The sequence below is a fragment of the Pelodiscus sinensis genome, chromosome 3 (assembly GCF_049634645.1).
Source record: "Pelodiscus sinensis isolate JC-2024 chromosome 3, ASM4963464v1, whole genome shotgun sequence".
NCBI classification, from domain to species: Eukaryota; Metazoa; Chordata; order Testudines; family Trionychidae; genus Pelodiscus; species Pelodiscus sinensis.
In genome coordinates this window covers 174,986,833-175,005,972 of record NC_134713.1, presented here as the reverse complement: position 1 = coordinate 175,005,972, position 19,140 = coordinate 174,986,833, and the positions used below count along the sequence as shown (strand labels likewise).

The window sequence follows — 19,140 nt, the reverse complement described above, 5'->3', positions numbered from 1 at the left end:
AGGATTAATATGTTACATCCTTCTGGGAAGCAGTCACAGTATTTAGTCTACCTTGCACAGAAGCTGTGCTCTGAAATACATTCCCCAAACTGTCTATATTTATATTTACAAGATAAAAAACTAAAAGCACACTGTACATCATCCCAAACTAAAATTTACCAATTAATTTTTTACGTGAGTTTTCTAGTATCATGGTGTATCTTTCCTTTTTCTGTTTTTGGATTCTACAGGTTGAACCTCTCTAGTCTGGCACCCTTGGGACCTGACCGGTGCCGAACTAGAAAATTTCCGGACTATGGGAGGTCAAAATTGTTTAGCAGCATTACCAACACTACTTCTCTTACTAAAGACATTAGAAGACATTTAGGGGTAAATTAGAACTAAATAATAGTACAGAACACGAGAGCCAGGACTGGTGGCTGTAAACAATCTTTATAGGTCCGTGAGAGATTTGGTTACACCATAATAAGTGGACATTTGGTTAACTAAAATCATGCCAGAGCATGGATGTTGCTGGACCACAGAGTGCCGGATTAGATAGGTTCAGCCTGTACACTCCAGATGAGTCGCCTGTGAAGGTACCTCACAAGCTTGTATCAGGACTGAGCATTCATGTGTCTCGTTTTTGACAAGTTCGGCATTCTCTTATGGCAAGTGCAGAGTGGTACTATGGAGGGCATTGTGGGATATACATCTCAGACTGATTGAACACAATAAAATTTAACATGATTTTGTGCTAATTTATATGTAATGTATAATGCATATTGATAGGGCATGCAACACTCATAACATATGCTTTGGCTAACATTTCTATTTCTGATAACCACCCTAAGTAGCTAGGATCACACAGCTGCAAGATATATCTAGCTACTTAGGGTGGTTATCAGTTCTGTTTATTTTAGAGACAGTCTGTCTGTCTGTAGCCAGGATGGAGTTTGAAATCAGTATAAACTATATATATATATATATATATATATATATATATATTGTAGAGTGCATCTGTGTGTCTGTGAACCCCTCATAAATTGTAAGAGCTAGGACCACCAAATTTGGTATGCAGCTTCCTTTTTCCTTAACTTAAACCAAGATCAGGGCTTGGTTGTGCCTAGAAAACGGGAATGAGACTGAGACTATTTCCCATAACATGGAAAGGGAGGGGACAAAGTAGAAGAATGGGAAAGGGAGGGGCACAGAAAGGAGGGATGCAATACTGAGAGTGGCCACTGGGGCAGCTGCAGCACCGAGAGTGGCTACCATCTTGCCTGTCAGCATGCCGGTAAATATCTCCCCAGCCCCAGCTCTGGAACCTCCCCCTTCTCCCGCCCCCTTCCCCCAGAGAGCCTGCAGGAGCCAGTCCTCCTTTCCCCCTCCCCCCCACCCACCCCCCAAACAGCTTGCAGGCCTCGGGGTGGGAGGAGCGCTGCAGGAGGAAGCAGTCCCCCGAGCCTCAACCACTCCTCAGACAGCCTCCAGCCTGTTGGGGAGCAGGCCCTAGAGCAGTGGTCCCCAACTATTTGAGGCTGCTGGGCGCCAGGGGGCGTGGCCATTCGCCTGCCGAGCGCCAGAGGGCGGGGACACTTGCATGCCCAGGGGCGGGTTCCCTCCTTGCACTGCGCACTTGGGGCTGGTGCCCCCTCCAAGGGCTGCACGCGCGGGGCCAGCACTGTCCTCCTCCCCCCCCCCCCACAAGCGCCTCACGCCCGGGGCTGGAGGGGACTACGGCCCCCGGAGCCTGGTCCCCCCACATTCCCGTCCGCTCCCCCCCCCCGACAGCCTTTAGGCCCTAGGAGAGGGCAGCTGGGGGGACCGCTGGTAGGGGTTCACTGCCATAATTCTCTCGGAGTCGCTGCTGGAGCAATGCCACCCTCGACACCGTGGGTGGCTCCTGGTGGGCCCCACCCCACCACAACCCATCCCCCTGTCCTGTGGCCCCTGCCCTGAACCCTGCCTTGACTTCAGCACCCCTTCCCTGAGCCCTTGATCAAAAGGAAGATGGCAAATGATTAGAGGAGCAGAGACCTGGAGACGGATTTGAGGTTGAATAAGTTGCCAGACACTGCCTAGGGAGTCAGTGAGAGCTGAGAAGCTGACAAGGAGACACACACAGACTGAGGGAGCACACTGCGTGCAGGACAGTCTGCTTCTCACAAACCGGAGATGGAGGTTAGCCTGGCTGAGGAAAGCTTACAAATGTAAAGGAAAGTGTGTACAGGGAGTACTGATACCTGTACTTTACAGATAAGGAACTGAGGCACAGAGACAACAACTTGCACAAGGTGATACAAGAAGTTTATAGTGTAACAGGGATTTGAGCCTGTCCCTTTTTTGGAGCACTTCTAGAAGGATTAGCCTGGTGCACATGAAAGATTCTTGTTAGATGTGGAGCTTTTCTTTTTCCTCTTTGAATAAAACTTTATTTCCAGCCACTGTTCTCACTGCTTGAAGGAATAGGAAGTTCTTTCTCTTTCTTCTTTCTACTGCTCCCATTGCCTGGATTGGCAAAATGCTACTTTCCTCTCCCCTCCAAACAGCCAAAAAGAATATAAACTCTTTTCTCGCCCCTCTTTTAATTGCTTAAAGGATGAAGTATCACTCCTTGAGCATTTCTGCTCTTCTATCCCACCCCAGTAAGTATATTCTTCAGAGCTTGTTACATCATAGGCACTCTGCACCACTCTGACTTTTCATAGAAACTCCTATTTTGCTCTCCCTAATCTTAGGCATAGCACTTGACTAACTCAACCTAAGGGTATGTCTACACTGCAATAGAGGACCTGCAGCACAGCCATTACTGGCTCAAGTTAGGTGACTTGGACTCACAAAGCTCAGGTTGCAGGGCTAAAAATTGCAGTTTAGATGTTTGGGCTCTGACACCATGGGAGGAGGCCTCAGAGCCTAGACTCTGGGCCAAGTCCAAATATAGTCACTGTAATTTTTAGCTTAGCAGTCTGAACACTGCAAGTCTGAGTCAGCCGATTTGCTCACTGAGGCTCAGTGCCACAGCTTTTTTTATTGCAGTGTGGATGCACCCTGAGAGACAGAAAAGAAGCATATCCCAACTTGCATGGTGGGACTGTAAACCAATTTGTGATATGCCACTTTGTTTGAAGAGGCATTTTTGTACTCATTTAGTGAGCAGAGTTAATTAAGTTGAAAAATGTCCTGTCCAGTATTTGGTCTGACAGATGGTGACTGCAACATAGGATTTCAGTGTGATGTGGAAAAGTGAGTGGCGTACCCCATGGCTTTGACACTGAGGTGCTTAGAACTGCTTTTATTCAGGTGTATGTATGTTTGCATATAAAAATATACTATTTTTTGAAAGTATTTTATATCACCTTTATATAGTCCTTTATCTCATGTGATTTGAGGTGTGTAAGGAAATTAATCTGTTCTTAAGCTTTTGCATGTCAGTTTCCACTGTTTTCAGTTAAGCTTCTCTTTATTTTATAACACTATGCAATGTAACTTAGAGAATATACTTTATATAATGAATGTTCTTATTATCTTGTGTAGACTTATCAAGAGAAAACCACAGAGAAACCATGGCTAGAGTCATAAGGAAACTGCTGCGTAAGTATATTTTTGTGTGTCTTATTCCTATATGCAGTACATATGCAAAGATTTGCTTTCAGTGTTGTCAGGTTACTGTGCTTTTAAATCCAATATTAGCATTGTAGAACAGAACAAAGAGGCAAAATCTGTTGTCATGAATTGTATGACAACATAAGTGACATACAGTTTTGAGCTTCACAAGTAGATAAAATATTTCTCTGTGTAGTTAACTCTTGAACTGTGCTTCCTATCAGATAACAAACTTTTTGATTCCATTTTAATGGTAGGCTATATACTTGACAACTCAGAAGATGATACCAAGTCTTTGTTTCTAATCATAAAGGTATATTCTTTTTCAATAATTTTTATATATTTTGTTTTCATTTTTAATGGGTTGACTTGTTTTACATAATGTAAAATTGTTTGTTTGTAGATCATTGGTGACCTCTTACAATTCCAAGGGTCTCACAAACATGAGTTTGACTCCCGGTGGAAGAGCTTTAACTTAGTGAAGAAATCAATGGAGAACAGGGTTAGTATCTTGTTTACGTAGTTTAGACAGGAAAAAACAACTTTAAAAAAATTAGTTTTGGCTGTTGTTTTACCTTAATGTCTTAATGGAACTCTGCATGTGTTCCTTGGGAAATTGATAAAAGTGTGATGTGGAAAACTGAGTGGCGTGACTTTGACATTGAGATGCTAAGAACTGCTTTTATTCAGGTGTATGTATGTTTGCGTATAAAAGTACACTATTTTTCCAGAGTGTATTATATTGCCTTTTTATAGTCCCTTATCTCATATGATTTGAGGTGTGTAAAGAAATTAATCTGTTCTTGAGCTTTTGCATGTCAGTTTCCACTTTTTTCAGTTAAGCCTCTCTTCTGATACTTCTGCAGCTACTGTATTCACCCTGATGCTGTCCAGAAATCGGGACCCAGTGACATTGATGCTTCCACTCTCTGGTCAGGTCCTTCAACCACACCATTTTTCCCAGAGGGCCATTTCTGACTCTCAGGAAAGCTGTTAAGCATCCCCAGTCAGGTCCTGGCACTCAGTAATACCAGTTTCATCTGGGAGATGAGAGGCATGGACCTGCGACAGAGTATGCAGCCAACCCTGGGATCACTGGGATCAAGCATTGTGGTGCCTGGTACCATTATGATCATGGCATATGGACCCCCTGGGAAATAGTACCCTCTGGGGACTACCCAGCCCCACCCATTCCACCACACTAATGAGGCAAACATTCACCCCTGCATCGAAGTCTGAACTGCAGCACTGTGACAGCGTGTCAGGAAGCCCCTGACCCTGCACCACCATCTGCAGCCAGATGTGAGACTCAACCAGCTGGTAGAGTAGAAGGTTTTATTGCTTCTCAGAGACGGCGTAGCATAGGAATGATATTAGCTCAGACACTGAGAGCAAAAATCCTTATTCCTCTCAGAGGGAAGGGGCTCATGGGCCCTGAACCCCCCTTTCCTGCTCTGTCTGCTCTCTTCGTCCTACCCAACCAAGACTGCTTCACCCCTACAGCCACTGCTCACTCACCCCAGGCAACACCGCCTCCTCCATTGTCCTCCTTCCAGGCACAAGGCGCTATGTGCTGTCATCGGGGCCTCAGGATGTGAGAGACTGTACATACTTCCCCAGTGAGTCACACCCAGCCTCCCCCTTCTCATGCAGCTAGTACTGCAGAGCCTGGGGAAACGGAGGCACCCACATACCGACACACAACATCACTACCGACACACAACATCCTAGGACAGTAGGATCACATATAACCCCATAAGACAAATGATGAATGCAACACCAGAGTGAGCATACGATTACAAAAGTAGACAGCATTCTTATTACGTCACAAGCACCCCTGGGATCAGAGGTAGGTGTAGGCAGCTCCAGTGCAGCAGATCCTGAGCAAGGGACAGATGATACTGGCTGTAAGCACATCCAGATGATGATCTCGTTCCAGAACAGTCAGCTACCACTCTTAAGGACTAGAACATATTCCAAGACCTTATGGGACATGCGTAGCCATGACCTTAGAGACCCCCTAAGCAGGTGGTGTGGAATATGCCACACAAACTACTCAAGATCCTATTCTTGGTATTGAGACCTATATCAGTGGCCAATGGGTAGTCTCATTAAAGTCCCTATGAAAGATCATTTGGTGGCCAGAACTGCACTGTAGGCAGCCTTGGACTGCAGTCCTGCCTGTAGTGTGATGGTAACAACAGTTGCAATGTGCCGCTTGTCCTGGTTGGCTTTGGCAGACGTATCTGAAGAATTTCAAACAATCATTGAGGACCTTCCAATTGAGGGCCAATAACTCTTTTACAAGAAGACTGACCCAAGCAATGAGATCTATCACAAGGTTCACTCACCATAGTTGTTGCCTTCTTCTGGCTGCTCTGGTACTAGCTCTTTCCAGCTCCAGTTCTCTCTGTGTCTAACTGTGTTTCTTCCTAATGGAATATCAGAGTCTTTCCTTATTATCGGTCCCAGGCAGTTTTCTCATTCACCGGCCATGATGGGATCCCTAGGGTGTAACCTGGAGTCTGGGACCACTGACCCTTCTGTCTCACCAATCTGGGGTATCCCTCTCATTTTGTGATGTTGCGGCAAGCTAGGGATGTTAAGTATCAGTTAAATAACTAACTGAGTAGTTAATGGAATTTCATCAACTACTTGATTAGTTGATGAGGGGGAGGGACGCTCCCGCTTCAGCGCTGCACTTACTAAATGTAGTAAGAGCCTGGCCCGGGGGTTAGCTCCTGGGGATGGCTGTGGCTCCTGCATCACGGAGATGGTTCTGGGGGGAACAAGTTTTAAGCTTATGCTTATCAGGTAGTCAGCTCCTCAAATAGTCGCTTACATCCCTATGTCAAGCCACAAATCGCTGATGGGTTCTGCACTTATACAGACATCCACAAGCAGGGGCACACAGTTGAGTTAAATAAATGCTTTCTCAGCCACTCATGAAGCAGAGATAGAGGCTCCAGCCAATTTCCAGCAACGCCCAAGCCTGGGACCCCAGAACTGTACCATTTTGCACTGGTCAGAAGCCTGGTCAGCGTAAGTTCATTGCCCAGTCCGCTTCTCCTTCAATATAGAGAGGGGATACACACTAGGCTTTGTAAACTGAGCTGAGATTTCTCAAGTACTTCAGCCAAAGCACATCGTTGTAAGTAAAATATAAATCAGATTTGTTAACAATAGTAAGATTGATTTTAGGTGACTTTAAGTAGCAAGTGTAGACCTCAAAGTTGGTTGCCAAAGAAATAAAAGTACAGTCTGAGTTCCGTAAAATAAATAGGATTTGAATTAAGTAACTTCTTACCCTAATAAATTAGGGATATAAAATCCTGGTTAATTGGTTAACTGATTGACATGATGTGGCACTCTCCTCTCCCTCCCGTGTGCAGGGGTGAGGGCCTGCATAGGAGCTGGCAGCCCCAAGTGTGTGTGTGTGTGTGTGGGGGGGGGGGGGCGTGATTCTGGTCCCAGCCCTCCTGCTGTTGGAGCAGCCCTCCGCTCACAGCAGGCCACTCCTGGGTACCAGTACCCAGTAAGCATCGCCTGATAAGGGTGATGCTTACGGGGGTAACTGGTTAATCAGTTACCCATTCACATCCCTATAATAGATAGTACAAACAAGTCACAGAAGGGCACTCCTTTCCAGGCGTAAGGTCACCCTTGTTCAAAGTCTTTGACTTCTGGGTGTTGAGGGAACTGTTCCATTTTAAGTCCTCCCATTCCCCGCTCTTCCGTCGTGCAAAAAAAAAACCAATTTGTGTAAACAGAAGTCAGCCGCCGGGAAAAAAACACCCCACTTTACATCCTTTCGCTATATGTCCACATTTTTTTGAACGTATCTTGGACATATAGTGGGGATACCCTGTACAACAATGACACATACAACCCAAGACTTTTAAAGTGATCTCTCACAGGGCATGTTTTGAACAAAACATATCTTAATCATGTCACCATAGTGAATAGGGAGGTTCCAGAGTGCTGCTTTCAAGTGCAAAGTGTCACACTGGCACTGTGGTGCCATTTCCTAGTTGCTGGTAGGGAGACATGGGCCTCTGCTCCAGGTTCCAGTTAAGGAATCAGCAGCCAAGGCTTGCACCCTCCTGAACCTTGCTGCCTCTTCCCTGAGCCCTTTCTTTAATTGAAGTTTAAACAAAAACAAATTTTAAATCGCGTGTATATTTTAGTCCACCCATCAGAATGTTTCACTGTAGAGCCTACTGATAGAAAAGGTAAAAGTCAGTGTAGAGATTTTAATAAAATTACTTTGTTTTCCTTGCAGCTTCAAGGAAAGAAGCAGCATATTAGAGCCTTGCTGATTGACAGAGTCATGTTGCAGCATGAGGTAATGTACATTTCTCTACTACGGATTTTTACTTGCTACTTTACTAGGAAATGTCAATCTGTAACATTTTTTTATAATTAGAAGCATTCTCAATCTCAACAATAATTTTTGTTTCTTAAATTTGTAAAATTGTAAATAAAGATTGTCTAATTAGTATTTTTCTATTTCCTTTAGCTGAGAACGTTAACTGTTGAAGGCTGTGAATATAAAAATATACACCAAGACATGATCAGGGATCTTTTGTGTTTGTCTACAAGTTCCTATGGTCAGGTAAGACTCTATCTTCCAAGCTAAATTAATGCTCTCACCAGATACATTTATTGAGTTTATTTTCAACTTGATATTTGCAGTGAAATGTAATATAATATAGTTTTTATTTCCTTGGTAGAATTCAGTGTCATAGTATCTTTGTTTATTTCAGGTTTCGGTAAACCCATAGAATTGGCCCATAGAATCTTTTGTTAGTTATTAAGCTTTAATATCATTAGTATTAAGTGCTTAGCAAATGTGCCAGATTGACTAAGTTGTGGAAGCTGAAGTCTTCAGTCCACGAAACAGATGCAGAATGGCCCTAGCCAGGAAAGCTTCTGCGCATCTTACTCCAAGTGTGCCTAAAACCTAATCTAGAGAAACAGTAAGAATAGTTGAATGAACTTCCATGCCTGCTACGGCTATTTTAAAATGAAGCAGGTTACATTTCTATGCACTGACTTATCATCTTAAGATCTGCATGTTAGTAATCAAAGAGAAGAAGCATATCACTGCTTTGTATATCCTTTTGTGTACTTGAAGATGTCTAGTAGTACTTGTCTTTCCACAGGTCAGAAATAAAGCTCAGCAAGCATTCTTCACAGCACTGGGAACATACAACTTTTGTTGCAGAGATATCATTCCTTTGGTTTTGGAGTTTTTGCGGCCAGACCGACACGATGTTACTCAGCAGCAATTTAAAGTACTGTCTCAATTATTTAATTTCAGATCTGAGTTTGTGTGTAAGATTTGTATGGTAAAAATGCATGTGGTATACAGGCAGTCCCCGGGTTACGTACAAGATAGGGACTGTAGGTTTGTTCTTAAGTTGAATCTGTATGTAAATCGGAACTGGCATCCAGATTCAGCCGCTGCTGAAACTGATCAGTTTCAACAGCGGCTGAATCTGGACGCCAGTTCCGACTTACATACAGATTCAACTTAAGAACCCCAGGCGTCCCCAAGTCAGCTGCTGCTGAAACTGATCAGCAGCTGATTCCAGGAAACCCGGGGCAGAGCAACTCTGTCTCGGGCTTCCTGTAGTCAGCCGCTGGTCAGTTTCAGCAGCGGCTGACTTGGGGACGCCTGGGGCAGAGCAGCTCGGGTGCTGTTGGGTTGGTCCAGTAGCGCCAAGGAGCGGTGCTGCGGGACCAACCGGCAGCGCCCCACCTGCTCTACCACAGGCCCCGGGCTTTGCTCCACGTCTCCCTGGTCTGCTGGGGGGGGGGGGACTAGCTGCATCCCCCCCCCAGCAGACTAGGGAGACGCGGAGCAAAGCGGCGGAGGACCCGGGCCGGATCGCGGCGCTTCCAGATCAGCGCCTCCGGTCCGGCCCTGGTCCTCCCTGGTCTGCGTCCTCCTTTGCTCAGCGTCTCCCTGGTCTGCAGATCAGCTGGAAGCGCCGCGGGTCCGGCCCGGGTCCTCCGCCGCTTTGCTCCGCGTCTCCCTGGTCTGCTGGCTCCCCCAGCAGACCAGGGAGACGGTGAGCAGCTTTTCTCGCCCCGGAGGAGGCGGGCGGCGGGACCAGGCGTCCTGCGGCTCCAGTCCTCCGGGGTGAGAAAATCCCCGTTCGTAACTGCGGATCCAACGTAAGTCGGATCCGCATAACTTGGGGACTGCCTGTACTATTAAGATTTTATTAGTGTTACTCTGGTCGAATTAACATGAATAGCTAATCCTAAAGTGACTTAGGCAGTCATCCCAAATAAGTATCCATAAAAATATTTTATACTGTACTCCACCTTCATGTATATACCCCATTTCATCCGAACCTCAGGAATTACACTTTTTGTTAATAGCAGTTCGCTTTTATTTCCTTATTAAAACAAAAAATAGTACAAGGTAATAAAACTTCATCAGATTGTTCTTCAGTAGTTTTTTAGCAACCTTAGTAGAGCAAGGAAAGTACTCTGAATTTAACAAAGAGCTCATCAGCAGAACATGTTATGGTAAGTGTATATTTGCAGTGGCCCAAAGTGCAGCTTACAGGGATATGAGTAATGGTGTACACCATTAGTGTAAACCTGTATGAAGAGGATTACATTAATGAGAACTGGGAATAATTTTTGTTCCTGTAGTTTCCACTCAACAGAGTTATGTGTTTACACAGCACTTTACACATTTCAATTTGCACCCCCTATTGTCCAAATTATAGGGCAGTGCAGACAAGCCTAAGAAACACAAGTTTGTAATTTAAACGACCATGAATAGGTTTGTAGAAAGGCCAGATGTACTATTTATTTGTTGATTGTAATTAAAATGTGTTCTGTGAAAATATTTCCCTCACAACCAATCAACGAAAGAAAAATCCATTTAGTTAGCACTACTTTCACACACCACTTAAACAAATATTTAGTATGTCAAGAATTGTGAGAAATATCTTGTATGTATTGGTGATAAACTGAATGGTTTAATCTCAGTTCAAGTTAAAATTTAATAATTGTTAAAATACAGATAAACTAATTTTTATTCTATATGAATGAACTCTTTATGTAACTTTTAATATTACAAATCCTGTTTTCTGTAGGGTGCCTTGTATTGTCTTCTTGGAAATCATAGTGGAGTATGCCTGGGAAATCTTCATGACTGGGACTGTATTGTACAGACTTGGCCAGCAATTGTTTCTTCTGGACTAAGCAAAGCTATGTCTCTGGAAAAGCCATCTATAGTGAGACTCTTTGATGACCTAGCAGAAAAGATCCATAGACAGTATGAAACCATTGGATTGGATTTTTCAGTAAGCAACAAAAAAAATCACTTAAAAGCTAATAAGAGGCTGTTTGACTTACCTTTGATAAAATGAGTTGTTACTTTAATAACTGTTACACATTTCAGTTTAGCTTTGACTTCTGTTACTGATATATTGATTTCATTCTGATTTCTAATATGCAGGAATATATGCAAGTACAGGTTGCACCTCCAAATCTGGGACACTGGTCCAGCAACATCCATGGTCCAACAAAGACCACAGACATTGCTGGCCAGAGAGCCCCAGCAGCTGGAAATGGGGCCTGCAGGAAGGCTGGCAGGTTGGCTTCAGTGGGGCCAGTTCCAGGGGGACCAGTAGCAGCTGGGAAGCCCTGGGCCGAGCTGGCTGCAGAGGGGACCCTGGTCAGGCAGGGAGCTTAGGGTCTGGGGCCGTGAGCCCTGCCAGAGGAAGAGCCCACAGCAGGGCTCACGGCCAGAAGGGGAGAATTGACCTCCCCTGATCCAAACCAGAGAGTTTGCCGGAACCATTCATCTTGCACTGTCAGTACTTGTGTTGTATCTGTTCTGTTGTTAGTCTAACAGCTTAGTCTAAATTTACTTAATTAAATGAAAAATGGTGATCGAAGCCATTATTATAAATATTTGAGTATTTTTGTTTAACGATAAAATCACAGCTTGTGCATGGCTTACCCACTGCCTTACAATGTGGACATTTAATCATAGCCGTACCTGTATTTTAAAACTATTGTCTTCCATCTTATCATAATAAGACTACGGGGAGCAGTGATTCCTTGCAAATAACAACTTGGATTGCTTCTCTAGGAAAGTTTGTAAAATATAATGGAAGGCTTATTCATATCTATGTGAAAGGAACAGTATGTACATTGCATTTGACTGTCTTTCTGGGAGTTGTCTTTTTTCAAAAACGATGACTAACATTCCTTGGCTGCTGTTCAGTTGGAGTTGTTTTCCCTCTTTCTCGACAGGTTCCAGAGAAATGTGTTGAGATAGCCATTCTAATGCAAAAAGCCAAAAGCCCAAGTGCCAGTGGGATGATGCTTACCTCAGAAGAGATTCAGTTAGGAATCCAACGACAGAAAGAAAAGAATGCTGAGGCCTTGCAGTAAGTTCAGTTGGTCCATTTAAACTTCAATAAGTGCACAAGTTATAGAGCATATTAATTCTTAGTTGATAAACATATACAGTTCATGAGTTATGTTGTCCATTTTATCTAAAATTGTACATTAAATGTAATATTCTAGGAGTATGTGCTTTTTGTGTCTGAATTTTGAGGCTAATCAATAATTATTTGTGACATCTATATGTAGGGTTTTCCGTAGAAGAAATGAAGCTATTTAAAAGTAATCTCTTCCCAAAGTTTTTTTTTTTTTGTTATGTTAGCCTACAAGTGACATCAAACTCCAACCATCTTTCCTTTTATTATTGAATCCTTACTTTTTTTTTTTCCTTTGGTAGCCATCTTGCAGTAATTCTTAGCTGTATTGGAAGGTTCTCATACACTATTGACTTGTATGAGAACCTGAATAGAATGGAATATCTCATATTCTCATCATCATAGTGACTGAGTACCTTCTAATACCACATTCATAAAATAGCACTTCGTCTCAAAATTTTATACCAGTTCTAGTTGCAAGTATTTATTCAGATAACTGTACTTCAGAGTCAATTAAAGATTTTTTTTTAAATTGGTCCATTTAATTTGTGTATTTGACAGGTTTGTTTTCAGGCATTTTAACTGTGTTTGTTCTGGTGGGACTCCCTTTTGTAAAGTCCTCCAGTGAGTGCTCACCAATAACAGCAACAGCAAAATTGAAACAAGAGAGGCAGCAGTGTGCCTGAGTATGAGACAACATAGTAATAATGGAATATTGTTTACTTCTGGGCAAATTCTGTGACTAAAAATAAAAAATTCTGCATATTTTATTTATTAAAATAGGACAATATAATCACATCAGTTTCAGTTATTTTGCTGATTTATTTCTAAATACCTGTCAGCAAGTCTATTTGTAACAATGTAGACAAAAAAAAATTTTTTTTGACAAATAGAATCCTTATTATCCATATAAACACAGAACTTTGAGTAAATAATTTAAACTGCAATGCAGAACCATGTTTCAGACACCTTTCAGAAGCAGTGCAAAGGTTTGGGGGAGGAGGGGAGCCTGGGGTATCAGAGGAGCTGAAGAGAGGGAATGAACCTGGAGAGTTGTTGGGTGTGGATGAGAGAAGTAGGGAACAATTTTTTGGGGATGAGGTTAGTAGAGATTGTTAGGGATCTTCCCCCATGCAAACCCTGGCTCAGCCCTAGCCTCTCCCAATCAGTCAGGCACATCTCCTCCATCTCCATGTGTTCCTGCACCATGATGTGTCCTTGCATCCTCTCCTCTGTCCCATGTGCCCCCTTCACCTCCACTCAGACACCCACTCCCATATAGCCCAGGAATGTCAAAAACTTAGACTTGGTTCTTTTGATAATATGCAGCTTTATCTAATTTAAATAGAGACCAACTGGTGTCACTCTAGTAAAATGATATCTCCAAAACACAAGTGTAGAAAATGCCAGTCAGTTGGGCAAATTAGCTGCCTTTTAAGACCTTATCTGGATTAAAGTGCAAAGGTGTACTACGTTGGATCATGTTAGCTTACTCTGAAATCCAATTCAGTCAGTTAAATATATGCTGAAGTATAACTTGCCATGTCCTGACTCAAAAAGTTTTTTGGAGGTTTTATTAAACTGACCTGATGAACATGAGCTAACATCACACACTTTGAAATCCTAGTCTTAACAAAGCCACAGTGTGGAGGAATCATCATAATACTCCTCGCTTGACTTGGCAGCAATTCTCTCACCTCTGCTTCTTCCCTTCAAAAAATTATCATGATGTACCCTGCTTTTGCAATGTTAATTGAATTACCATACATTGTACGATTTTTATATTTTTGTGAGAATTTGCCTTATATTGTTTCTAAAATATTCTTTTAAACAGTTTTCTCCGTGATTTCTAGTTGTTGACAATACTCTTTATGTCTATATGTTCATTTTTACTTTTTTTTCCCCCAGAAACTATGAAAATTTGATCAACATGTTGTTGGATTGTGTGAACCAAAGAAACCTGTAAGTTTGCCTTTTCTCTGTGAACTATTTTTCTGCTAGCTTTTCTGTATTAAAAAAAAAAAAAGCCTGGTAAAATAGCATAAATGATCTGGAAATAACATATGCAGCCTTTCCTGTACAGGACTGGTTAAAATGTAGTTTAGGTCAGTAGTAATGGAAAAGTTGTATTGTCTGATGCACACAAAATGTATTTGGATTTGGCTAACTTCTGATGGACAAAAAGTCAACATGAATTGGCATGGATATAGTGGTAGAAGAGTCATTTGTATGGTTGTTCAACTCTCCCTCCCAATTGAACAGGGAAGCCTCAGGGCAACATGAGAATTCTTGTATTGCTGCCATCCATTTGATATCTGTATTATTGGTGAATGTAGCCTTGTCGTAAGGAGCAGTTATTTTCAGTTTTTCTCTCCATTCCATTTGTCTAGTTTAAAGAAATGCAATTAAGAGCAAGTACTTTTAAATTACTCTTAACCATGGAATTTATTTTTTTTATTTATTTTTTAAATAAAGATATGATAAAGATATATGGGGTCTAATTCTTAATTACACTATAGTAGTTTTATACCAGTTTTAACAGTGTAAAGAGCCTTTAAATGAGTGTCCCTTTTCTTTCCCCAAGTGATGTAGAGGGACCTTCTTTTAATAAGACAAAGCCTACATAGTGTGGGCTGTGAAATAGAATCTAAGCTTTATGGCGGTTAGATGCATCTGTTTACCAGACAGTATTTGCTTTTAGATATGTTTTCAACACCTTTTTTGAGCTACAGTGTTACATGCAGCGCTCCAGTGATCATTGTGCATGTTGTTTTTCAGCCCTTGGAAGTTTGAACACATAGGCATTGGCTTTCTGTCTCTTCTTCTGAGGGATGATAGGGTACTGCCTGTCCGTGCTATAAGATTCTTTGTGCAGTGTCTCAACCACGATGCAATAGTGGTTCGTAAGGTAAAGATGGCAAACTGATTGAAATTTCTCTTGCTTTTCGAATCCCTGATCAAATATTGGTGGTGGTGGTGTTGGTTGTTGTTTAGAGGCTTCAGTTAGGGAGCAGGACCCTGTATACATATAGAAAAGTCCACCCCTCAAAGAGCATAGTCTTGGGAGCCTTATGACAATGGCAGTTGATCTGAGGGCATTTAGATGAGCAAAAAATTGTACTACAGGCAGTCCCTGAGTTACGCGGATCCGACTTATGTCGGATCCGCAGTTACGAACGGGGCTTTTCTCGCCCCGGAGGACAGGGGCGGCGGGATGCCCAGATGCACAGCGGTCCGCCGCCCCCGTCCTCTGGGGCGAGAAAAGCTGCTCCCCGTCTCCCTGGTCTACAGGGAGACGGGGAGCAAAGCCTTGGAGCACGCCCGCAGCGGGACAGCCCGGGCGCGCTTGAGCTGTCCCCCTGCGGGCGTGCTCCGCGGCTTTGCTCCCCATCTCCCTGGTCTGCTGGTCAGCCGCTGTTGGTCAGTTTCAGCAGCGGCTGAATCAGGACGCCTGGGGCAGAGCAGCTGGGGTGCTGCTCGGTTGGTCCGGAGCGGCGCTGCGGGACCAACCCGGCAGTCCCCAGGTGCTCTACCCCAGGGGTAGGCAAGAAAAGCCTGGTCTGCTGGGGGGGGGGGCACTAGCTGCACCCCCCACCCCCAGCAGACCAGGGAGACGGGGATGGTGGGACCGCCCAAGTCCTCCGCGGCTTTGCTCTGTCTCCCTGGTCTGCTGACCTGGGAGACGCGGAGCAAAGCCGCAGAGCACGCGGGCAGCGGGACAGTCCAGGCGCGCCGCAGCTGTCCCACTGCTGGCGTGCTCCGAGGCTTTGCTCCCCATCTCCCTGGTCTGCTGGTCCCTGGTGTGCAGGGAGACGCGGAGCAAAGCCTTGGAGCACGCCCGCAGCGGGCGTGCTCCAAGGCTTTGCTCCCCATCTCCCTGGTCTGTGAGGAGCCGCGCTACTGGAGCAACCCAGCAGCACCCCAGCTTCTCTGCCCCAGGCGTCCCCAAGTCAGCCGCTGCTGAAACTGACCAGTGGCTGACTACAGGAAGCCCGAGGCAGAGTTGCTCTGCCCCAGGCTTCCTGAAATCAGCCGCTGATCAGTTTCAGCAGCAGCTGACTTGGGGACGCCTGGGTTTCTTAAGTTGAATCTGTATGTAAGTCAGAACTGGCGTCCAGATTCAGCCGCTGTTGAAACTGATCAGTTTCAGCAGCGGCTGACGCCAGTTCCGACTTACATACAGATTCAACGTAAGAACAAACCTACAGTCCCTATCTTGTACGTAACCCGGGGACTGCCTGTATTCATTTTGTTTGTCTTGCTAGTCAGTGAGACTTGGAAACACTTTTGGCATTTTGGGAGTCCTGGGTGGGAGGGAAACTAGATGGCAGGCTTGGTACAATGGCATACCTTGCAAAAGAGTTTTAATTCTATATTTCATATTCTCTGGGACGAGTGGGCAATAATCTCATCTGGTGAGACTAAGTGCCACATAATAATGATAACTGACTTCAAAGGAATGCCATTCATTATTCACCTGAGGATGAGTCACTGTGATGCAAATCATCAGAGGGGTAGCCATGTTAGTCCGGATCTGCAAAAGCGACAAGGAGTCCTATGGCACCTTCTAGACTAACAGATGTATTGGAGCATAAGCTTTCATGGGCAAAGATCCACTTCGTCAGACCCACATCTGACAAAGTGGGTCTTTGCCCATGAAAGCTTATGCTCCAATACATCTGTTAGTCTAGAAGGTGCCACAGGACTCCTTGTCGCTTTTGTGATGTAAATGACTAGACAAATCCTTGCACTGAAAATGTGAAATGGATGAATTAATTCTCTCCTTTTTAGATGGCTATCTCAGCTGTTGCTGGCATCCTCAAACAATTGAAGAGAACCCACAAAAAGGTGTCCATCTGCCCTTATGAAATCAGTAAGTGATTAATAAGAGATTTCAGATCCTAAATATCTAAATTTATCCTTAAGCCTTCAAGAAATATATTTTTCCACCTAGCTTATCAATAGAAAACACATGGTCTCTCTTTAACATGTTAAATATTTTAAGTAAATAAAATGGGTAACTAAAACATTTTTCACTTGCCTTTAGAACAAAATGTGTTCAGATTTAAAAATTAGATTTAAAAATCAGGGAAGATAGTATATATGCGAAGATCACTAAAACCCTCTGAAAATACTGCATGGTCATTAGTTGGTGTGAACATCTTTATACCCACCCTACCCCAAAATTTCTGGTGATGTGCACAGTCAACAAATAGGAAAGACAGGGACAACCAGGAACTACTCCCAGAAACAAAAAGGCAAAGATCTTTTGGGAGAGAGATTTGTCAGCAAGTCTTGAGCTCTGGGTGGCAAATCACCAGGCATGCCTTGACTGATACAATTTGAATATCTGGCAGTCTATGGCCAAATTTACCGACTTCCTCCCAGAAGCCTCAGGGAAGGAATTCCAAGTATTTTTCATGAAGGCCACCAGGGGATCATGTGTGTGACTCTGCTGGCAACCTTAGATGTGGCAGACTCTACCTCACAGGTGACGGTCTCTCCCATCTCCATGAGGCAAGTGGCACGGTTCCAGTCTTTGGGTCTTTCCACCAGGGTCCATCCAAAACCTCCCTATTAATGGTTGTGCTCTAGGGAACAAACGGATGAGAAACTGTATGGCTTCAAGAATTCTTGCACCAGCTTTAAGTCCCTAGGCCTTTATGTCTTTGGGCAGCAGAGACAATGCATTAAACTGCAGCTTCTTCCCCAGGAGCATGGTCAGCATAAGCAGGAACCCTTCCCAAAGAACATGGCATTCTGATGACAGCAAGGTCCTCAGACCTCTGCCTCCATGCAGGCCAGTTCTGTCCACCCCAGAAGAGGCAGAAGTGGACATTCTGAGGGTGTGCCCAAGGGAAACATTCTAGTCACAACATTGGATCCTGTCCTTCCTTGCTTCTGCACTTGCCTTTCTATTTTCCTCCCGGCCTGGGCATCCATAATATTGGACCCCTGGGTCCCCAACACTGTTGTGCAAGGCTGTATTTTACCATTTGTTTCTACCTAGCCCTCCTCCTCGCCCCTCACACGTTCCTTCCCAGCTCCTCTTCAGATACCTCTTCTGCTGCAGCAGGAAGTATAAACCCTACTGCAGTTTGGGGCGATACAAGAAGTTTCCCCCAGATCTTGTCTCTGGAGATCTCTACTTCAGGAACTTCCTGATTCTGAAGGCCACAGAGGGTTGCAAGACCTCAACATATATAAACCTAGCACAGTTAAATCTGTACATGTTCTCTGGCCTCCATTATTCACTTCCTAGATCCAGGCGACTGCCATACTGCCCTCAATTAGAAGGATGCATATTTCCATATCACGATCTTTGAAGGCCATAGCACTTGATGGTGTGCCTACATCATTATCAGTTTGCAGTGCTTGCTCCCCTCTGACCTGGCAACAGCACAAAGAGTGTTCATAAAATGCATGTTATTGGTGGCAGCTTACCTCAGATGCTGGGGGTATTTTGATCTCAGTGACTGGCTGGTCAGGAGACACTGAAGTTGTCAGGTCCAGAAGACCGACACACTACTGATAGGAAGTGACTGTCTAGGAAGGTGCACTGCAGAAAGGGTTCTAGGGGTCGTACTGGACCACAGGCTAAATCTTCAGGGGGTAGCTGAGTTAGTCTGTACAAGATAAACTTAAAAAACAACAAATAGTCTGGTAGCACTTTAAAGACTAACAAAACATGTAGATGGTATCATGAGCTTTTGTGGACACAGCCCACTTTTTCAGATGACTAGAGTGTTGGATGTCCAAGTAGTGGGCTGTGCCATGAAAACTCATGATACCATCTACATATTTTGTTAGTCTTTAAAGTGCTCCCAGACTATTTGTTGTTTTTTAAGTTCACAAGCTAAATGAGAGTCAACAGTGAGACACTTGCAAAAAAAAAAAAAAAAGAAAACATGATTCTGGGATGCATTAACAGGAAACAACAACGGAGATATAAATCCTTGGAATGATCTGTCATGAAAAAGCTGACAATAAATTATAATAGTGTGGGGTATGCTAACAACTATGGGCTAGTGAACAAATCTAATATAACATTTATCATCCAAATCATCCAAATCATAGG

General features: G+C 43.9%; 1 protein-coding gene across 2 annotated transcripts in view; it reads left to right on the top strand.

Moving 5' to 3' along the window:
* The window catches only part of PSME4 (proteasome activator subunit 4), a 142,550-nt gene that overhangs the window by 86,728 nt on the left and 36,682 nt on the right, over positions 1-19,140 (top strand). For both annotated transcript variants that reach the window (XM_075925476.1, XM_006122111.4), the window contains 11 exons: positions 3,517-3,573; positions 3,843-3,898; positions 3,989-4,087; positions 7,868-7,930; positions 8,105-8,200; positions 8,751-8,882; positions 10,707-10,916; positions 11,875-12,011; positions 13,971-14,024; positions 14,841-14,970; positions 16,854-16,935. In XM_075925476.1, coding sequence (XP_075781591.1) covers positions 3,517-3,573; positions 3,843-3,898; positions 3,989-4,087; positions 7,868-7,930; positions 8,105-8,200; positions 8,751-8,882; positions 10,707-10,916; positions 11,875-12,011; positions 13,971-14,024; positions 14,841-14,970; positions 16,854-16,935 — 1,116 coding nt within the window. The remainder of the gene's footprint in view (positions 1-3,516; positions 3,574-3,842; positions 3,899-3,988; positions 4,088-7,867; positions 7,931-8,104; positions 8,201-8,750; positions 8,883-10,706; positions 10,917-11,874; positions 12,012-13,970; positions 14,025-14,840; positions 14,971-16,853; positions 16,936-19,140) is intronic.